The sequence below is a fragment of the Aplidium turbinatum genome, chromosome 3, assembly GCF_918807975.1.
Source record: "Aplidium turbinatum chromosome 3, kaAplTurb1.1, whole genome shotgun sequence".
Taxonomy (NCBI): domain Eukaryota; kingdom Metazoa; phylum Chordata; class Ascidiacea; order Aplousobranchia; family Polyclinidae; genus Aplidium; species Aplidium turbinatum.
The window spans coordinates 40,343,614-40,364,682 of NC_137474.1; the positions used below are offsets into that span (position 1 = coordinate 40,343,614).

At 37.3% G+C, this 21,069-nt stretch overlaps 2 protein-coding genes across 2 annotated transcripts; one reads left to right on the forward strand and one right to left on the reverse strand.

The window, feature by feature from the left end:
* Positions 1-2,786: 2,786 nt before the first annotated feature.
* Positions 2,787-3,203, reverse strand: LOC145766806 (uncharacterized). Its single transcript, XM_082578512.1, has one exon. It carries the CDS (start codon positions 3,201-3,203, stop codon positions 2,787-2,789), a length of 417 nt encoding a protein of 138 aa, XP_082434638.1.
* An 8,760-nt stretch (positions 3,204-11,963) lies between these two features.
* LOC145766225 (exosome complex component RRP43-like) lies at positions 11,964-21,053 on the forward strand. The gene is made up of 9 exons (XM_082577895.1): positions 11,964-12,094; positions 12,498-12,534; positions 14,021-14,084; positions 15,229-15,348; positions 15,450-15,555; positions 19,006-19,148; positions 19,439-19,559; positions 19,808-19,914; positions 20,445-21,053. Exons 1-9 carry the CDS (start codon positions 12,084-12,086, stop codon positions 20,543-20,545), a joined length of 810 nt encoding a protein of 269 aa, XP_082434021.1. The 5' UTR covers positions 11,964-12,083; the 3' UTR covers positions 20,546-21,053.
* The last annotated feature ends 16 nt before the right edge of the window (positions 21,054-21,069 follow it).

Below are 21,069 nucleotides of genomic sequence, written 5' to 3' on the forward strand. Positions count from 1 at the left end.
CCAGGCGCCCTTTTTCTCGACACATTGTGGCGCTTCATGAAGGTCACTTTGACCTGATGAAGTCAGGGATACCTAGACACTAACGGGATGCGAAACTCAAAATCCGTCCGTCCAACTGAAGGGCTAACCATGTTGCCTACAATAAATTGCACAATGCGGTGTTACTACACGAGAAAATGTTTGTTTTGCACTGGCTGTTTTATTCGTCGTTTCACAAAAGTTGTATCTGTACATTATTGTCAATCTTATGTTGATGACAAAATTATTAATATTGTAAGTTATAACCAATTCATTAGGCTACATGTAGAATCCACAAAAGAAAAAAACGACTAATGGCTTATTGTTCATAAACTTGGATACTAGGCTATGTACACAAACAAAAATAATACCAATAAATATCACTGGACAATCAGATATCATAACTTCACACTGTAACCACAATCAGGCAATGACACAAATTCAAGTATTTGCAGTCTTGCGTGAACCACCACTCGTAAGCTTGCGTACTGTTCGAGCCATCTTCGCGGGTTCCTCGCGCCTGGGAGCGTTCAAACGTTTTAATTGATTTTTGGCAAAACAATTAAACGAAGTTTTTACAATCAACTCGAAATCACAGTGTTCTTTTGAACAAGCCACATCAGCCTGCAAACCGAATGACGTCTCTGCTGCATTTTTAACGGCTCGAATAAAAGCAGAGCGTGGGTTTGGTAGGGTGAGCATTTTCTTTTTAGCAGAAGGATTGCTGAGTACGACATCGTAATACTGAACAGCCATTGTCGTTACAGCGAAGCACAACTCTGTTGGCACTGAAGAAGGAACATCAATCCCAAATTGTCATGCAAATACTGAGCAAGTTCGGGCACTGCTGTCATCGTTTGAATGTATGCTAAGAATGTTTGCTCAGTGAGACCAGCATTTCCAGATTGTTGCCACTTCACAAATATATCAACTGCAACTGTAAGGTAGCACATGATGGGAGGTTGATCCTCTTCTTCTTTAGGAAATTTCCTTGGCATGCACATGTCATCCTTTTTTGCCACACCTTCAAAACACACAATGCAGTGAGTTAAGTGAGCATTTCACAAACAAAAAAGAAAAAATGTCATCAATAACATTGCATTAATATGTAACCGTTTATAAGAGAGTGCGATGCCTGGAAAGTAACATGTCGAACCGCTATCAGTAGCAAATGTTTCCTCATGTAGTCTACAAGTCCTGAATTTGGCTATTAATGTGTTGGAATAGTTGCTGGTGATAGTGATTCTACCACTTGCTCATGATCTAATTTGATTGAAAAAAAAAACAGAAAATTTTCACAAGTAATGTTGTGGACAGGAAGCATAATAAACTTTAAAACAGCTTTAGGGCCGTCGTATGCACCAATAAGATTGATCCAAATATGCTGGTTCACTGTTTTTAACTTCTTCCACTAACTTCTGTAAACTTTGCAGAAAAGCTGTTGCTGTTGGTTGTACGAAGTCTGCTTTATATACTGTATAGGCTATGTAAAATTTGCGATATCAGTATAGTGACATGACATACCCTTAAATGGTGATTTAACGAACATGATTTTCCAAATTTGAGATATGAATTTCACAAATCTTGATGTTTCCAGGAACCCAGCATTGCTTTCAGCATACAACTCCAAGGCATGCGCACTGCGCAGTTGATTCACAGAATACACCTGAAAATAGCAAAGGCCATCGTTGGCTTGCGGCTGGCAAAAATAGTTTTATTCAGTATTTTTTATTCTATGACTTTAATTTCGTACACAGTTTCCAGTAATAGTGCTAACCTAAGTTACTAGCATATTATTACTTTCTTTTATATATGTCTTTGTGATGTCATAACCGACCAATTTAAAATGCTATTTTAAAATGTTGTTGTGCTCAATGCTCATAATCATCCGGACAAAACCTTTCTGCATACAAGACAGAAACTACACCAGCTGAGCACCATTTAAGTGTATGCATTACAAGGCAGTGAGTTCTATACTCAATTCACAGATGGGTCTGTGTCATTAATACCATATTTTACAACTTTACTTACTTAAAGCATGTTACCAGGTGATGTACGTGCTATGCTGCTGGGATTTAGCGATGTTTTCCTCAGTGCAAATGCAGCCTTCAGAGGCTTGTGTTCCTTAAGAGCATACAAGAGTTTTATATGCTCAAAATGAGCAGTGCATTTTTCACCAAAGATGTGTCTATGATCTTCACCAACAGGGGGAAAGTGCATTCTCTTTCTATTCAGAAAATTATTGAAAATATTTTTAAAATTGTGTGTGAAGTCAAATAATAGGTACAAATGCTTGTCTTTCCTTGTAGGATGCACAATGCAACTTGACAATTTGTTGTTTCCGCACATATCCATGAACATTTTTCTAAATAAAAGAGTATGTACATTGTTAGTTAATTTGAACTAAGTGAAGCAAAGCATTACCACCAATAAAATTACACCTTTTGTCAAATAAATTTGTATATACATTCAAACTGCATAAAAGTACACCCAACTTACAAGGGTCGACGTCTTTTAGGTGCAGACAGTTAGGCGCCGGTCAAATAGGCGCGCACATGCGCAAACCATTACCCTTTAACGGCGCTGGGAACTACCCTGGGTCTAGTGACAAATTAAAGCATGTCAAAAATATCATTACCCAGCTCTCATCACAACCAATTCATGCAGACATAAATACCTGTTGCAAACATGATTGTCAACGGAGACAGCAACAACAAAGAAGATTTCATCTAGTGCATTCATCACTTTTTTCAAATCATTAAACGAGTCTAAATTGTTCGGTTAGTTGTTAAATCATTTTCCTTTTTCAGTCTTGCAGACGCTGTAGATGTAGAAGTGGATCTTTTAGGTGGCTGTTGCTTTGTCAGATAACCAGGTAAACCAGGAAATATTCTTGGTACAGCTGACGGCTTTAGGCGAAGCTTTTTCAGTTGCAACAATTCTCTTTTTGCAACTCTTCTTTCTCGGACATCGGTAGTACTTGTTATAAAGTCTGAATCATAAAAATGTTTTGCACAAACTCTACTGGAGGAAGTGACTGCATATTGTTCTCTAGGAATAGCTTTAATCCAAGCTTGAATTGCATCTTGATTGCGAGGTAATCGAAAAAGTGACACTGTTGGTCTATTACTTTGAGATAAACGATAACCAGTATTACAATTAGGAACGCAACAGGTAAACCCCATATTGCTAAACAATTTGAATGACCTATAACATTCAAGCACAAGTACTTAGTTTCAGATATAAGCACAATGAGATATGAAAAAGACTTGGTAGCATTATATCATACATTGGCACAAGTAGAAATGATGTGTAATTGTGTATTGTTAGCCTACCTACCAGTGTTGGGTCCACGTCTTTTAGGCGCAAACAGTTAGGCGCCGGTCAAATAGACGCACACATTGTGGCGTCTGGATATTTAGGTGCGGAGCACTGTGGCGCCCGTTCATTTAGGTGCTATTCCTAGTAAAGTCTGCAGATTGTATCAGCTTGGCAGGTAGGACAATGCTTTTCACACAAAATGTTATATTGAACAGAAAAATATGTTGTTTTGTTAATGCGCGGGTGGATATGAGGTGCGAGACAACGCTCTACTACTCTTGATTTTAGCTCATCTCCACAGGACATTTGCTATTTATCCTGAACACAGGTTGCAGCCAGATGGACCTTTACTTAAGCTGTTATCTTTCGCAATTACTTCTACTCGGATGGATTGGTCGTGTTGCGAGTACGTATGAGACAACGCTCTACTACATAAATACACTTCTATAGGGCATGTGAACCCTGGTTACAAGTTGCAAGCATAATGGTGCGACTTTGCTCGTTATTAAACCTAGTCAGGGTTTTGACAGAAAACTAAGTTACTCTTCACTCAAGCCTACCGCCCGCTTGAATATAGGCTACGGTACATTTTTTACTGATGTTTAGTGTAGTTATTATTTGACCTAACTAAAAGTGAACTCAATAATGTTCGGAAACTTGAATAATTTATTGATAAAGCTTTCGCCGACGCAAATCTGGACTAACAACAAATAAATGCCGAACACGCGCATTAAAATACAATATATTTTTCTGTTCAATAGCCTATAACATTTTGTGGGAAAAGCATTGCCGGCATAAGCAGCTTCACTCACGGAAGCCATGACATATTTTTTTGTTCAATATAACATTTTGTGTGAAAACATTGCCCTACCTGCCAAGCGGATACAATCTGCAGACTTTACTAGGAATAGCACCTAAATAAACGGGCGCCACAGTGCTCCGCACCTAAATATCCAGACGCCACAGAGTGCGCGTCTATTTGACCGGCGCCTAACTGTCTGCGCCTAAAAGACTTGCTCCCCCAGTGTTAGCCTACTAATCTCATTAGTCATTCGCTGCTTCCAGCTGATTAGTACTAAACTCAAGTATGTTTTTATTATGAATAAACTTGGGCTGTTAGTTTATAATGAAATTAACTATTTCCCTCCAACATACCGTACTGGTACCCTAAGGCCTAGAAAATGACCACTCCAGGCAATAGCAGATTGACACTTCATCCAATCAACAGAATTTTGAAAATTAAAAATCTGTTCGGTCTAGCCTATCTGACACTAGTCACAACTTTGTCTTCCATATTCATAACCAAGGATGCCAGCGACAAATTTCCAATAAACTTAGATTGTGTGCTAAAAAAAACCCAGATGAGGCAAAAAAAACCCAGGTCCAGAAAATATGTAGTAAAGCGGTTAAAAAAACCTGCGTGCGCTTTCAGCACCATTTTTAAATCATTACACAGAAGCCTCAGAAAGCTACAAATAATAACACGTAGCCTATATATATATAATTATACAATAAAAAAAAACAATGAAAACTATCAATACTACAAAAAAGTGCTCAATGCTAAGCAAAAAAGCAGAGCAAATTAAATCAAATATAGTAATTAATAACTATATTTGATTTAATTATACAATATACATGCTTATGTTGGTATGGTAGTTAATATATATGTAATATAACTATATACAAAAACAAAAGCTTGGTAGGCCTATATGGGCTCACAGCAAAGATTTTGGTTCAAAATTACCTTTATGGTAAAGCGTCTAGCTAGCAAGGTTCAGTGCGTGTTTAACCAAAATTTCTAAAACTGACTAGACAAAACCAATAAGGTTAGTTTTGACTTTTAAACTAAACTTTTTGCTGTGTGAGTTGTAGACTGCGGCTGAGGAGAATCATCATGCCTGCTTACTGCTTGGTGTACAACTACGATAACTTGGTACTTAGCAATAGGCTAAACCCTGCTTAGCCTTTTTCATTTGAACATAATGTTGAAAAAAATAACTCAAATTCACAATAAGTAAATGTTCAGTAACACAAATAGTTGTACTACTCCAATTTTTAGTCATCCACATTTTCATAAAGTTGGATCATTTCTTTAGCATCCTGTAGGCTACCTCACTGACTGCAGTAGCTGATGCAAAAAAACATTACCAGTAGGCTACCTTATCATTTTTGTGTTGCAGTGTGGACCATTTATCGAAGATCCCAGTGCCTTAATACCGTGCAAGCTCTGTACAAAGTTAAAAACCAAAAAAACCTAGATTTACCTAAATTTGAAATAAAAAAACTTAAAACCCAGATGTGGTCAAAAAAACCCAGATCTAGGTGGAAAAACCAAGGTCTGGCATCCTTGTTCATAACCTACCAGCTTAAACCAAACTAAAAACGAGCACACCGCGATTTAGGCATGCCCTTCAGTTGGACGGAATAAATGAAAAAACGGATAAGCTTCGGATCCCCTAAGATGAAGTCATGGAGAGACCGCTGGGAAACCATCTCACGCCCAACCAGCTCCAAGTCACACCAGACACTACGGTACCACCTGGCTCAGACCTGCCAAGAAAAAGAATCGGTAACTCTGAATCGCCTCCGTAGCCTACTGGTGTTGGTCGCTTCAAGCACAATATGTTTACCTGAGGATTGTGTGACTCACCAGCCTGTATTTGTGGTGACTGTCAAACAGCACAGCACATCATAAATCGGTAGGCACTTTAACAAGCAGATTTCTAATAATCCACGCGCGTATCCAATCCAACCAAGAACCAATGAGATGCTACGTTATCTGTACGCTATCTGCTATTGTGACCGTTCCAGCATTCAGCCAGAGAATTAATAGTTACTTTGAACTTTGTTTGGTAATTACAGAAGAAAAAAGAGCTATAGCAGAGGTGGGAATCAAACCCACGTCATTGTAATGACTACTACCGCCCTAACCCAATGCGCCAAGCCAACCGATGGCAAAAAAGTGATGATTTAATTTAACTAGAATTTGCGTTTTTCCTTTATTCTTCCCAAACGCAATCTTGATGACGTCATGAAAAGCGTAGCTTCTGATTGGCTCGTGCTGGATTGGATATCTGCATGTTAAAGTGCCTACCTCATAAATCACTGTCCAGTGTTTCGACCTGAAAAACATGTGAATCTGATAGACCCTGATATGAAGACACTGCTCTGGTTGCAACAATTGGGAGATGTTACCTGAATTGCTGCCTCATAAGCAAAAAGAAGATCTGCGGACAGCCAAGTAAACAGCTTCACGCATTTGCCTTAGAAAAGTCGCATAGGTCATTGTAAGTTATATCGAGTAATAGAAGATCAGCACAAACAAAATGTCTGAAACAAGACAAGGATTTCTCTTTGAACCAAAAAGATGGCGACTTGACAGCGAAGAACATCATTTTGATTCGTGCTCTGACAACACCAGTTCAGACAGCAGTTGGATGGAAAATTTGCATTGAAAAAAATGCAGGAAAATAATTTGCTTGAACCAAGTGGTTTATATCAACTAAAAGTAGCCTATGTATTCAGAGTTGCCTACCCTGCCAATGTTTTACTGTCCTACTGACCTGTTTCAAAGTCTTGTTGTTTTCTCGCTTTGCTATTCGATCCAAACGCCCGATCGTGCTCACAGACCTTTACCTAGGTCGATCGAGTTTTGTGGGTACTGCATTGACCGTGGCTTTCACATATCTTGAAAAATCAAAGACAGAAGAAACAGCTTCAGGGATGAGCAGGTGTCTGGACTTGGTGCCTTGTAGCTCTGCCTGTAGATCACGTTGGTAATCGCTGGCCAGAAAATGATTGCTGCACACACGGCAGTGCTTGTTTACAGGTGGGTCCTTGAGTTTCATTGCCGAGATCCATTTCTTCAGCTTGTTGCCATTATTCAGAGGTAAACGATGAAAGGACACTCCTTTGACGATTCCCCGGTTAGTACAACCGGGAGCCATACAAGAAGCCACCTTTTGAAGGGCGTAAAAACTCCCTTAGCATAAAATTGTTCGTTGTTTCGATAGATTACGCGATTTGTTCCTTGTGTTTGCACGCAAAACAGTAGACCTTGGATGCCGCTTTGCCAGCCAATGACGTTATCAAAATGTTTGATCCAATCAGAATCATTCAATTCAAAAAAGGTTTTTTTATGTTTTTTAATTAATAGTAACACAAAAAGAAAAAAAATTGTTGAAAAACGTTTTATTTCAGAAAGATCTACAAATACAAAAGCCATGTATTTTTGTTGCAGTGCGCCTTTAATGGCAAGCCAAAATAAGGGGAGCAACTGACTCGAAGACTATATGTCACTTCGCTGCTTCCTGTCGTCTGTTGTATCCAGTGTTGCGCGCGATAACTCATTTTTCAGTTAAGCGATAACGATAATCGATAAACGAAAAATGCCTAAAGCGATAACGATAAACGATAAATCAAAAAAAAGTTAAGCGATAATGATAAATTATCGCCGATAATGTCTGATAACGATAATTTTTTTTTTCTTGATTAGCGCTGCCCCGTCCCATGCAGCACGAACTGTTTTCATCAACATGACGAAAAATCGAACATAATATACTGTAAAGGGACAAAACTTTTGTAAGTTATGCATGAAAAAAATCGCAACAGCGGCAGTAGGTTTCGAATCTTCAACCTCTTGATCCAGAATCAAACCACTGAGGTAACCGCCGTGCTTATAATAATTATACCTTCAGATACCAGTTGGATGCTTTTATCAATTAAGTTACACTGCCGCTTACGTGCAGTAGGCAAAATAATTAAATCAAATGAAAATACCATAAAAAATTCCAAACTTTGTATTTTGCTTTCTGCAGGGCTGTTTACAGCAAAGTCAGCAATAATTGAAAATATTCCAAAAAACGCCAAATGCTTGAAAATTTATCAGTAATCTTAAGCGTTATTGGTAGTAAAAATGTGCATACACTGTGAAATCCATCAAGCTTGTGAAATTTGATAACGGATTTGCCTAGCGTCTTATATATAGGACGGCTTTTTTCTCAAAAAGTAATAACACAATTAGGAAAAAAATAATTGTGATATGTTTTTTTAGGTCATAATTATGCAATATTTAAATTTTCCAAAATTTTTTTTAAGTAGCCTACTTTCACTTTCGGCACAAATGGGTTAACTTTTTAAGTTAAATGGCACTTACGCATTTGGTTATTGTTTTTGGATTAAAGTTATATCGCCAAACTAGAAAAAAATCGATCTTACAGTCTATAATCGATCTTGTGTTGTTATTGTGTGTGAATTTTATCTTTTAAACTGAGCTTGTGACGTAACCGCACGTCTCAAGGCAAGTTCTTGCAATTTTAGTTAATCTACTCATCTAAAGATTTAATGCACTTAAAACAGTAAGTTCAAAAGTGAGAAAAACTAACTGGTAAAGGTGATCAGGTACTATGACACTTCCTCAAATGGGCGATCAACCTAACACAGAAAGCAATCATTAAGAAAATAAATCAATAGTTTTTTTTCCAAGTCTAAACCTTAAACCATTTGACCAAGTAAACACTCACAATAGTATTTCAAATTTTTTTTTAATAAAAAATTTTTTTTTTTTTTAAAAAATTTGAAATACTATTGTGAGTGTTTACTTGGTCAAATGGTTTAAGGTTTAGACTTGAAAAAAAACTATTGATTTATTTTCAAAACAGTAAGTTTCATGTTTTGACGAGAGAGATTTTATTTTTTACGACAATTACTAAAAACTAACACTTCCAACGAAAAAAGAAAACACAAGAATAAAATAGTTGATCATGAGGTGGCGCGAAAGACCATGTTTCCGATGTAAAAGCGGCCTCGTATTGTGACACTTTCACAAACCACTTGCCAATTTCTGTCGCTTTGATTCAAAGGAATCTGTAACGCTTGTGCGCTTACATTTTAATTGTAAAATTCACTCGCGATTGCCGATTGCAGCAAAACAACAAGAGACTTGTTGCATGCATTTCATTGCATTGCAATTTGCAACTCTAAAAATTATTGTGTTGTCAGGGCCGTCGCTGCAGGGAGGCGTGCCCCCTCCCCTGACAACGCCCTGTGCATACACACTTCAGGCACTGAAGAAGAACTGGTTTTAATTTTAGTTTCATTAACTAGGTGGCTAGTAAAAGTATTACTTTTCATGGTCTTTCCACTTGTGCGTTGATCCGAAATAAAATTTATCGGCGATTAATTATCGGCGATAATCAAATATTGCCTTTGGCGATAACGATAAACGATAACTGAAAAAATAATTGAGCGATAACGATAAGCAATAAAAATTTATCGCCGATAATGCCCATCACTGGTTGTATCGCATCTGTGATCGCAGTGTACTGTATGTTATCGCAATGAGCACAAATAAAAACACGATTATCATTATTACAGAGACTTTATATTGATTCCAAGTTCACGTTTTGTAACTGTAGCGCTAGAAAGCATGATGTCATGCTTGACTGACGTTGGGAATTATAGCTTGACCATAGACATCTTATTATAACTAGACCGCGCATCGTCACTTCTCTCGTTTACGATTTTTGAAGAAAGCAGGTTCAGACGTCAGCCATTATTAGTGTACCTATTCCGCGCGTTTGCCAATGCTTTTGTAGGGACCCGTAATGAATTTTCATTGTTTTGAATTCAATTCAATTTATTTTTCCTTGTCAGAATGCAAAACAAATGATATTGTGAAAAAGAAATACAGGAACAAAACCAACAAAAGGAAAAGGTGGCAAAACTATTATGGTTTAAGACGTGCATGAACGGATTTAATATTGCGGTATATGAATCGATAAATATACAGTAGTTAAGCACGGCCACCAAACCTGATACTTTAAAACAAGTAGAAGTAGATGAATTAATTAGTTAAGAATCAGTCGCCTCCTCGTTCCTGAAACAACTGGAGCGCCAATTCTTAAAGCAATGAGAACACGACTGAACACAACTTAACTTTCTACAAAATGTAATTCTCCTATAATATTTGCGTTTCTTAAAAAACTCAGTTGTTGTGAACAAATAATTGACAAAACAAATAGTTTTCTATGCAACAACACAACCGCAGCTTTTACCAGGATTCTGTTCAATAGAGATTGATGGCTTTCGATTTTCTCCGTTGTAGCAAAACGTTGCATTATGACGTAAATTCGTGTGATTTCATCAACAATAACTTTTAAAGAAATAGCTTCAGTTTCAAGTTGCTGTGAAATAACAACTAATAAATATCTCCGCAATTCACCTAGTATGACGAAATCTTTATATGATTTCACCTTTGCTGTTCTACAATCGCAAACATATTGTTAGAATTTGTTAATTTATGCTGCCAAAATGTGCGCAAAGATAACGTTATGTGCAAGGTGCCGCTTTGAACTGAGTTCACACACTTTACCTGTTCAACCCAGCTTCTTATCATTTAAAGATAGAAGTGGACTTTTTAAACCTTCTTTCAGTGTTGTATATATTTGTGAAGAAACTGAATTATGCATTAAACGGTTACTAACTACCACAGCTGGGAGATTACCTCTTCATCCAGGCATTGTGGAAGCTATTGCGGTAGCTGTGCTTGGAAATATAAATCATTCCAAGATATTTACTAATCTCACGGATCTTGTGTTTGAATGCACCGTTACCGATAATCACATTTTTACGCTAGTCAAAACTGTGTCCAAATGTTATTTAAAAATTAGGTTTTACCACATTGGTAAGGAAACCTGCAAGCAAATACAAGGCAAATTGGTTCGTAAAACGCTTAACAAAACAGTACTTTTCAAACACCAATAAACTACTTCCTTTCGACATCACATCAGTATTGGTGAATATTTAATTTGTTTTGATTTTGTTGAGCTATAGGCCTACGTTATAGCCGCTATAATATAGCGTATCATTTGCTTAGGTTTGATGTAATACACTGTTTGTTGCTGTTTTTACAATAGGCTAATCATCAGCTCAGCTGTAACGCCAAATTGAATACGGTAAGAGTTCTGCTGAACTGCTGGAAATGATGCATTCAGTGTATCGTATACGTGCTCTCGCATCGCAGTGTTTTTGCTTTATATTATAGACTGTATGTATAATTCTGTACAATTTAACACATGCTTTTATTCATTTCATAGATGAATAAAACCTCTATTACACCAAAGTTGTAAATTATAGTTAACAAGTTAGTTTTCTGCAGAAGCGCAACCAGCTCAGAAATGTTATCGTTAACAGCGCAGCTTTCACGCGAGTTTGAGACACTAACAATGGCCGCCGCCTTTTTTCAATTTCTTCAATCGAAATACGAGAAGCGCAGTCTAGTTATAATAAGATGTCTGTGAGCTTGACATACCATCAGAATTGCCAGTTTTGCAGTTTTCCATTCCTTCGTAATTGGGCTAGTTCTGTTTTGACGTCACGAGAAAATTTTAGCAGTCCCTTTTTTTGTTTGGTTTTGTTCTATTTTTAAATAATGTTTTAGATTTGACTATATTTTAGGTAGATTTTTTATATTATTAGCCACTTTTAGGCTTCTAAGCTACTTTTCGATAGCAATTATGCCGGGAATTTTAAAAACATCTGGCAATTTTGGCTACCATACATGGTAACTATAACTTGGTGCCATTTTTTCAAAGTTATGAATGGTATTAAGATTGCCCTTGCCCTCAGTTGCTGCAGAAAGTGAATAGTTTACTTTCATGTGTATACATTAGAGAAAATACCAGTTCGTTTGGAAAGTTGAGGTTGGGTGTGTTATTTTGAAGCTTTGCTTTCATCATATCAGGATGGATTTGGCGTAAGTGACATACTATGATCATGTGCTATGATAATTGTAATAAAGTTGGTCTTGTCTTGGTAATACTAGAATACATGCTACCTTAATTTTTTGCTAGTAATGATTGCATGAAGCACCAGAGTATTGGCGTACGGTACATTGGGACTATTTATCTATTTATTGGGTAAAATTTAGAAAGTGTCAGGTAAAAGTTAACGGTATCACAGTTTTCAGTGCTTGGGATTTTATGATGGATTTTGTGATTTTGAGATTTCATCTCTTTTCCAACTCATTGTGTCCATAGCATCTTCTCTCAACCTAACCTTATCTGTTTCATTTGTGCTTTTTATGAAATTTTGAAATTCACATTTTTACTTCCCATCCATCTTCTTTCCCAACTATAACCCTATTTTTTTCATTGCAGGATTGTTCAACCTGTTGAATTCTACAAAGCGTTTTTGGTGAGTCATTCCTCGTTAATCATTATTTGTGTTTGTTGCGATTGTTTTACCTTGTTTTATCAAAAATGATGATATATTGACAACGTTTGTTTGAAGCTTTTACCAAATATATAATGTTTTATCTTAAACTCAAGACCTTTAGTTTTTATGACAGTAAAACACAATCACTTTCAAACACTTTACAGACGAAATTGGTTAATAGTGTACTGCTTAAACGAATCAATCGTTTGTTTGAATCAAAACCTGAAATCCCAAATCCAATCTAATGTTAAGTAAAAACATCGGTTAAGTGTATACCGCTTAAAAGAATAAATTGGATAAAAGCATCAGGATTTGCTTCTAGTTTGCATACTTCATTCATTTAATCGTATAATTGTACCCGTTAGCGAAAAGAGAATGTCTCTTTTTTTGTTTCGTATAATTGTCTGTAATGTTCAAAGGCGAAATGAAGCAAAGGTGAGACAGACGCATTTGATCAAAACAAAGACAAGTGTCTGTAATTCCAGGCCATAATCTTATGTGCTAGACATCGCACTACAAAGAACCAATTTTCGCACAGCTGGGCTTCATTAAAACAGAAGAGCAGACAAAAGGAATAATCACACTTTCCAATAAAGAAGTTTAAATGCTTTTGATGTCATCCGTTGGCGACTGGCTTTCCAAGGAATGGACACGGACAAATTCAAAAAGCATGTCCAAAAGTTTAAACCAGAACACTTTGGAGAATTTTTTTTTAAATTGCTGAAAAAAAGTAGCCTACTGTTCTGAAATGCAGTGCGTAATTTTGTTTGTGCAGTTTCGTTCAGTTGAAGAACATTGCAAATTAATTATTTTACCAGACAGCGCAAAACACTTGAAAAAAAAAGCCTTTGCGATTTCAAAACAAACAATGAGTGTGAGCCGTGTTTTTCTACCATACCACTATTTTCGTAGACCACGTTCCATACTCAAAACTACACAGCTGGTACGGAGCTAAAAATAGCACGGTTGAATCAAAAACGTCAACGTCAAAGTTCGCGTTGTGACCTCACAAAGATCGGTGAGATTAAACGAAGTCCGATTGCCGCAGTTTGCAGAAAAATGCTTTGATTGTACACGCTCTCCCACTCAGCAAAGCTGGTCTTTTTTACATTGTTTCAACGTCTGCAGACGATAAATCAATCTAAAAAGGACCAGTTTTGCTGGCTGGAACATACAGCATAGTGTCATGTAACACAGAACTAGTAAACTCTTTAAAGTTTAACCAGAATTGTAAACAGTTGTAGGAAGTATCAGTTGTAATATGCGTTGCAGCCTAGTCAGCACAGACATCTTCTCAACAATTACGCCCATTCACAATAAACCTTTTTTTTAGTAAATTGGTTAAACGAATCAATCGTATAATCGTATCAAAACGTCTGGCAAATAGGTGATTCAATTAACCGATTTCGTCTGTAATAAAATGGTAGGGCCTACCGTAGTTGACTAACAATATAATTATTTTAAGGATCAAAAGTTACGTCCTGATGGCAGAGAATTAATGGAAACTCGACCAATTGTGCTAAACGTTGGTGAGATGATTGATGGGTGGCACTTTGTCAACTTAACAGAAAATTTGAAGTTGCAACACTGGTTTGCCTAAACGAGTATTTTAGAATGTATACCGTACTTTACAATAGGCACCAGTAGCTTATAATGTTATATTTGTTGTGATTTGTATATTAAATACGGTACTGTGCTTTAATACACAGAATGCCTTAAGTGTAGCAGATTCAAAAGTGTGAAAGTTTAAAATAATATTCTAAGTTTCATTAATAGTAGCAGGCCTTGAAATTCACAGCGGACACCGCGGACATGTCCGCCATCACAGCATGTGATGTCCGCGGGAAGTACCATCTAGATCGGTCATATTTGTCCGCCGAAAAATAACACAGGAACTCGCGATACTAATCGTCATCGCATAGCATGAACAATTACTGCGAGAATATAATTTCCCGCGCATTATAGCGCGCATCTAAAAAGTGTTAATATTGTATCCCTTAGCTTCCGTTCAAGCAGAAAAACTTTCGATTTTTATGTTGCTTCAACAATGGATGACATTGAATCAGCGTAACAAGGGTGAATTCTTTGCTAAGAATCGATGGGAGTACCGTACTTTTACGCTAATCACGCGCAACTTAGTTCAGGTCTTACGTCACAATGTCTGGCTTTGATCGAGTAATATTGATGGCAAGGTTGGTTACACAATTAGCTTACACGAGTACGCTATTACAGCAAGATGCTAAAAAATTTGTTAACTTTTGGTATTACTGTAAGAAAGAAAAAACCCCTGGAAAATTCTAAAAGTGAGAATGAGGGCGATGAACCTACTCGCTCTTTGAGACTTTCACTCACATGACACTCAAAAATAAACCTAAAGAAAGAAACCTAGACGGAGCTTTGACTCTTCAAGCGCACGTCGTTGGTCTGATAAAAGCTTTTCAGAGTGACTTCTCTGAAATTTTCTCTCTGATCTCTGAAAAATGATCGACGTTAAAACTGGTGTATCCGCCGTGAGACTTAATTTGTCCGCCGAGATAGCTGCTCAGACCGGACACGTTTGTCCGCCGTCAACAAAAACGAATTTCGAGGCCTGTAGTAGATTTTGATCAACTTTTTAATTTTTTGTTTATCAGTGTATAGTAGACTAAGTTACTCCTCTGACGTTGTTTTTAGGAGCTGTTGGCACTGCTGATGGTTCAACTTTAGTAAAGCTTGGTGAGACTATGGTGATTTGCGGAATAAAGGCTGAACTTACTATTCCTTCAGCTGAAGAACCAAGCAAAGGAATCATAGGTGATGCCATGTGGATTTTTATTACCTACCACAAAGCTGCTTTTGACATAAGCAACATCAATGGCACTTACTTACTCTGTTTGTGTTTACTTTTGCTGCAGTACCAAATCTAGAGCTTCCTCCACTTTGCTCAAGCAACTTCAGAGCGGGCCCTCCATGTGAACAAGCACAAGTCGTCACAAAATTTCTTGACAATCTCATGAAAACGCAAGTTGACTTTTCTGTTTACAGTTTCTATTCTTAAGTATATATTATTATATATGTACACTATACAGTCTTTTATGAATACATCTAAGCACATTTTTAGATAATAGGCTACATAACCAAAATGAATATAAAATATGTCGGACTGATCCGTTAAAGTTACGCTTGTGTATTGAACTGATCCGTTACAGTACTTTGTGTAGTACTTTGTGTATTGAAATACATGCTAATGGGGTTGTGCGACAGGATACCACTAGCGGCGGTACAACTGGGTCCTTCTAGACGAGAACTAGCCTTGCGCAGCATATAGACCAGGGATGGCCAAATAATTTTGGCCATGATCCACTACCGGCAAATCTGAGAACTTAGTGATCCACAATGAGCTGAAGACGACACCCAGCGACGGGGGGTCTGGGGGGCCTCCCCCAGAAAATTTTTAAAAATTACTTTAAATTCGGTGCATTCTGAGAGCATTTTCAACAAAAATGTGGGTATAAATATTCCTGTAACATAGTGCTGTCCGGTGGCATAGCAAAAGGATAAGATCATGTTTTCTTGGGCATTTTTCGGTAATAAAGCTAAGTCTCTATGTTTTCTTGTTGCTAATTCCTGGCTGAGATATTCGAATGTTTGGTATTGGCAAAACTTGCTCTTTTAATGCAGTTTCGTGTAAAATTAGGCAAACTTTGTTTTAGAGACATAGAAACTGAAAGCATCATTCTCAATATCGTGATTCGTGACGTCACACGCGTGCCAAAGGGGGGGGGTTGTAACCCCCAAAACCCCCCCTTGGCTACGCCACTGGCTGAAGATGTGCATTTTTCCTTTTGTATCATACAAAAAAGATGGAATTATTTGGGTACATCTAAAACAAGGCGTCAAGATACGATATATACATAATTTGATTAAAAATCAGTGAATGAGTGTGCTGTAATGAACAGGTCTGGTATTAGAGAGAAAAATGATGAGTGGGCTTTGATTTTACAATACTATCGAAACGTGGTTTCCTGTTACTTACAGCGATTTTTACGAGTTCATGAAGATGAATATTTAAAAAAAAAGTAAAAAAAATTAGCAATTTTTAAAATAAATACTTTGAAGTTTTTTTCAGAGCCAACTTGAAAGATCCACAAAAAAAGTTGAAAAGATCCGGAACCGGATCGCGATCCGCCATTTGGCCATGCCTGATATAGACGATGCGTTGTACAGCGCTTGGTTATGCATGGGCGAAAGAATAACTTAAAATATGATTCGGATATGCATTGTAGTTATCAAAACATGTTTGTTTTTAGAAAGTTGGAACGCAGAATGATACAAAAATAAGAAAAACATCTCATAAAGTTACAGAATTCTCATAAAGTTGCAAAAGTGCTTGTAATTAACTAAGTGTACAGTAGGGAGGGCCGTCGAAAACAGATCGCTTAGCAACTCGAGTTTCTTAGGAGGTTTGTCGAGTAAATGGCGAAATCGAAAACCATTTTTTAATTGAACGCCAGGAAGACGGTGCACAACACGGACCTAATCGGTAAATCACCCCATTCCAGGGATATTGCCAGGGTTGCCATACCGTCCTTATTTTGAAGAACTCTATCTTAGAAAATATTACTGTCCTTATTGCTAGGAAATGTTCTTCTTTTTGATTTGAGTCCTTATTTTGTCTTATTTTCAACAATTAGTGAATAAACTTAGTAGAATGACAGCCAAATCCTTACTACAGTAGTTAAGTAAACCTAGACCTGAATTGTCGTGAGATGCACAAAGTATTTTTTTACAAACAATGAGTTGCTGGAACACATTGTTTCTGGCAAACAATATGGCATGTGATATATAATGGCTCGTATAAATGCTGAGATTTGTTCAAAAACGTTTGTTTTATTTTGTATGAAAATTTAATTTTTCTGTTGTCCTTATTTTGGGGTCCATGTCGATGGCAACCCTGGATATTGCAGTGGCGTATATTCAGAGTGTGTGCTCCGCACACTCATCAAACATGGTTGATTCATCAATCATCATACAGTTAAACATGCAAGTAGGCTACCTGGTAGCCTATATAAATGGTTAAGGCATGGCATGCAAGTAGCCTATAAGCACTTGGTAGCCTATATAAAAGGTGATGGCAGGGTATGCAAGTTTCACTACCCAACAAAAGTGCAGAGACAAATTTTTGAAATGGCAGAAAATGTTAAGGAGACTGTTGTGAAGGAAATTAAAGAATCTGGCTTGTTCAGCATTGCAGTGGATGAGTCCACTGGAGTTCGATCTTGTGCACAGATGCTAGTTTACGTCCATTACAAAATAAAAGATGACATTAAAGAAGAGTTTTTATTTAATGTCATCAAAAGGCAAATGCTTTGAATCAAAAGGCAATGCTTTGAATCGATTATTTCAGCTAAGAAGAGAAGTAAAGGCATTTATGCAGAATAAAATTGATAGTGAAATGCAAAAGAAGCAAACTGCCAAACAAATCCAAAACAAAATGGCATGTACGAAAAAAAAATTGATTGATGTGATGAATGCTGATAATTTTGAAGAAAATCTTGCTTAATTAACTGACATGTTTACGGAGTTAAATCATCTCAATTTATTATTACAAGGAAGAGACAGCACAATCATAGACTTCAAGGACATTATTAAAGGATTATAGCTACAAAAACTGCTCTGTCTCCCTCTCTGCCTGTCACCACAAGTCGATACCTTGTCATGCAATGTGTTCGAAAAGCCTGTTTACTTATTTGCTTTTATAGCCACAGCAACGTTAAATCAAGCCTAAAATGTATCAAACTTGGTAATATGCACCTTCTTACCCTCACATCAACACAACACTGCACTCCTATCCCACCCATATCAGCTGTACGCGCGTTACGCAAAGCGTGCTAAAGCTTGAAGCAATCACTGCGAGCGTGTTGCTAGGACCCAGTTGTAGCGCCACCGAGTGGATCGTACAACCCCATTGATAATATTATTATTTATTTTTTAATTCAACTGTAATTGTTGCACTTGAGAGCATGTAAATGATGTAAGACAGTTGCTGCGTTCAGCCGTTCACACTTCACAATTCACTTGACTTCTTTGGTAATCCCAGGTCACTTGACTATTTGAAAGGATATCATGCTATGAAATTATACTATTAGGCGATTTGCTTACTCAGCACCACAAATACTGTGTTCGCATGCTCTTAACCCAAGTACGTCATCATCCACTTGTCCCATCTTGAATAAATGAGACCTGGCGTTTGTCCTCGCTTGCAAGGCTTTACCAGTTTTTACAGTCCCTTTGTTGTTCTACCCACTTTCCTTGCACTGATATCTTCTCTTACTAACTCTAGACATATTTTTTTTAATTCTTTTTGCCATCTTTTCCTATTGATGCATGCTAACAAATCTGCCAGCCAATTATGGCTGTCTTTCAATGCACAGACAAACTTTCCTTTGATTATGAATTTATTGTTTGCAGTTGCAACTTGGTAGACACATCGGATTTGTGCATCGTGAAAGATAAACTTGCCTGGGTGTTATACTGTGACTTAATTTGCCTTAATTATGACGGAAATATTCTCGATGCTTCTGTCATTGCCTTGACTGCCGCTTTACAAAACGGTAAGGAAGTTAGAGAGCTGGTGATGCTGCATTGTAATGACAAATATATGGCATTGTTCTACTGTCTATTTGACGCTTTTGGTGCATTTTACAAACGAGTGTGTACTGATAGTGGACAGACAACAGGCGTCGTAAAAACTAAGAAAAGTGGGCCACTTTTACCAGTGTGTGCCCCTTCATATGTAGCCTATTGACGTACTATTATCCATCCCACGTGCTGTATCAATTCAAAGAATTTTTTGAGTAGGTTTGAAGCAATATACATGTTTTTTTGAAAAAATCTCTTTCAGTTCAACTTCCTGAAATCACAATTGATGACGAAACAGACACGCCTTCGACTAATCTTGACGTCATGACCCCTCTTAAGTTACAGTGTTCTCCAACAGCATTGACATTCACTCTCTTTCAAGGGTAAAGTTTTTTTTTTGCAATAGGAACTATTATTAAATTATAGATCGCAAGTTAAATTTCAAATTTATTCTCATCAATTTAACAACAAAGCATATCTGCGTTGATTAGAACGCTATACAAAAACACACTATCAAGAGTTCTGTTACTGCTTCACTTGTGACATCAGACTCACAACTTAGTATTTCACTTAAAAGAAATTTTGCCGTGCTGTATTTCCCTATCACCACAAGCTAGTACATGTCTTGCAGCTCAAACATCATTGCGGACCCAACCAGTAAAGAAGAGCAAATTACTCAAGGTGCGTTGTCTGTAGTGACCAATGAGAATGGCTACATCATGTACATCGAAAGAACGGGTAAGTGCAATTTGTAAGATTGAATATAGCCACCATGGTCTTGTCAATATACACGAATAACCAGCTCAGTGTGATGGAGATCAGCCCTCGGCCTGGGATTTCATGGCCCTTGTTTTCATATTCATGGTAGGGCCGTGGGCACAGTTTGGACCACCTCGAAACTATCGTGTTACCTATTAAGCTTTGCTTAGTGCGCTATGATTGCATCAAACTTGTTTCACATTGTTTTTAAACAAATATATGCAATATCCGAAAACGTCTCACTGTATTAAGACAAGACGTTTTCTATAGTTTGGAAACATTTTATTTCTGATTAAGCCAACTAGCCAAGTCCCTAATTCTATCACATTTGTTTTGTGCTAATGATAGAATTTAACATACTGCATTTGTCATTTGGCTTCAGGTGTTGTTGATCAAGTTAAGTTTGGAAGCAAACACATCATCAAATACCAACACATTTGTGTACTGTTTACTTTTAGTTGCAAATAAAACTTTTGTGTATGTTAACTAACATGCAGTTTTATGAACAGGCGGTGTTGCATTGGCTGAAGAAGAGGTCCAAAATTGCATTAAGAAAACGATCGAACACAGCAAGGAAGTTCGCAAGCTGTACGATGCTGTCAAGTCATAGCATGCTGAGTGCTTCTGTGCCCAGCGGTTAAATGTGATAGAGGTCCTCGTGAAATGATCGATCAAATCAAATGACATTGGAGCCGCTCTAACATTTGACAGCTGCGAGGTCATTTAGGCATTCTGCCTCTAGTCTGAACCATGCGTTCAGTGCATGTGTCAAGAAAAAAATCGGGACTAGTTCTACCCTTACGTTTTGAAACTTGTTATCAAGTTTTTAATTCACGTTCGGCGGTACGTTAAGCGGTAAACTGTTAAAATATTTACAAAACCTTTATGTATAGAATACCGGGCTTTACTACTGCGTCAAAATTGAAAAGTTTTAGCTTTGTGATTTGTGCAAAAAATGTCCAAGAAAAGTCATAGACATCAACATACCATGGAGTTGTAGCTACGACAAACTTTTTAACCGTATATCTTTTTTTTTCCGTTGAATCCGACGACAGTGCTATGCAGTCCAACCAAAAGTACTACAGTCGAACTGCCTACTTTGGACTTCGCAATATCTCAACAGTAGGGTGTTTT

Coding starts and splice junctions, on each gene's coding strand:
- LOC145766806 (XM_082578512.1), bottom strand. CDS start 3,203: ATGGGGTTTACCTGTTGCGTTCCTAATTGTAATACTGGTTATCGTTTA.
- LOC145766225 (XM_082577895.1), top strand. Junction 12,535..14,020: donor AATTCTACAAAGCGTTTTTG/GTGAGTCATTCC, acceptor AATTATTTTAAG/GATCAAAAGTTACGTCCTGA. Junction 15,349..15,449: donor ACCAAGCAAAGGAATCATAG/GTGATGCCATGT, acceptor CTTTTGCTGCAG/TACCAAATCTAGAGCTTCCT.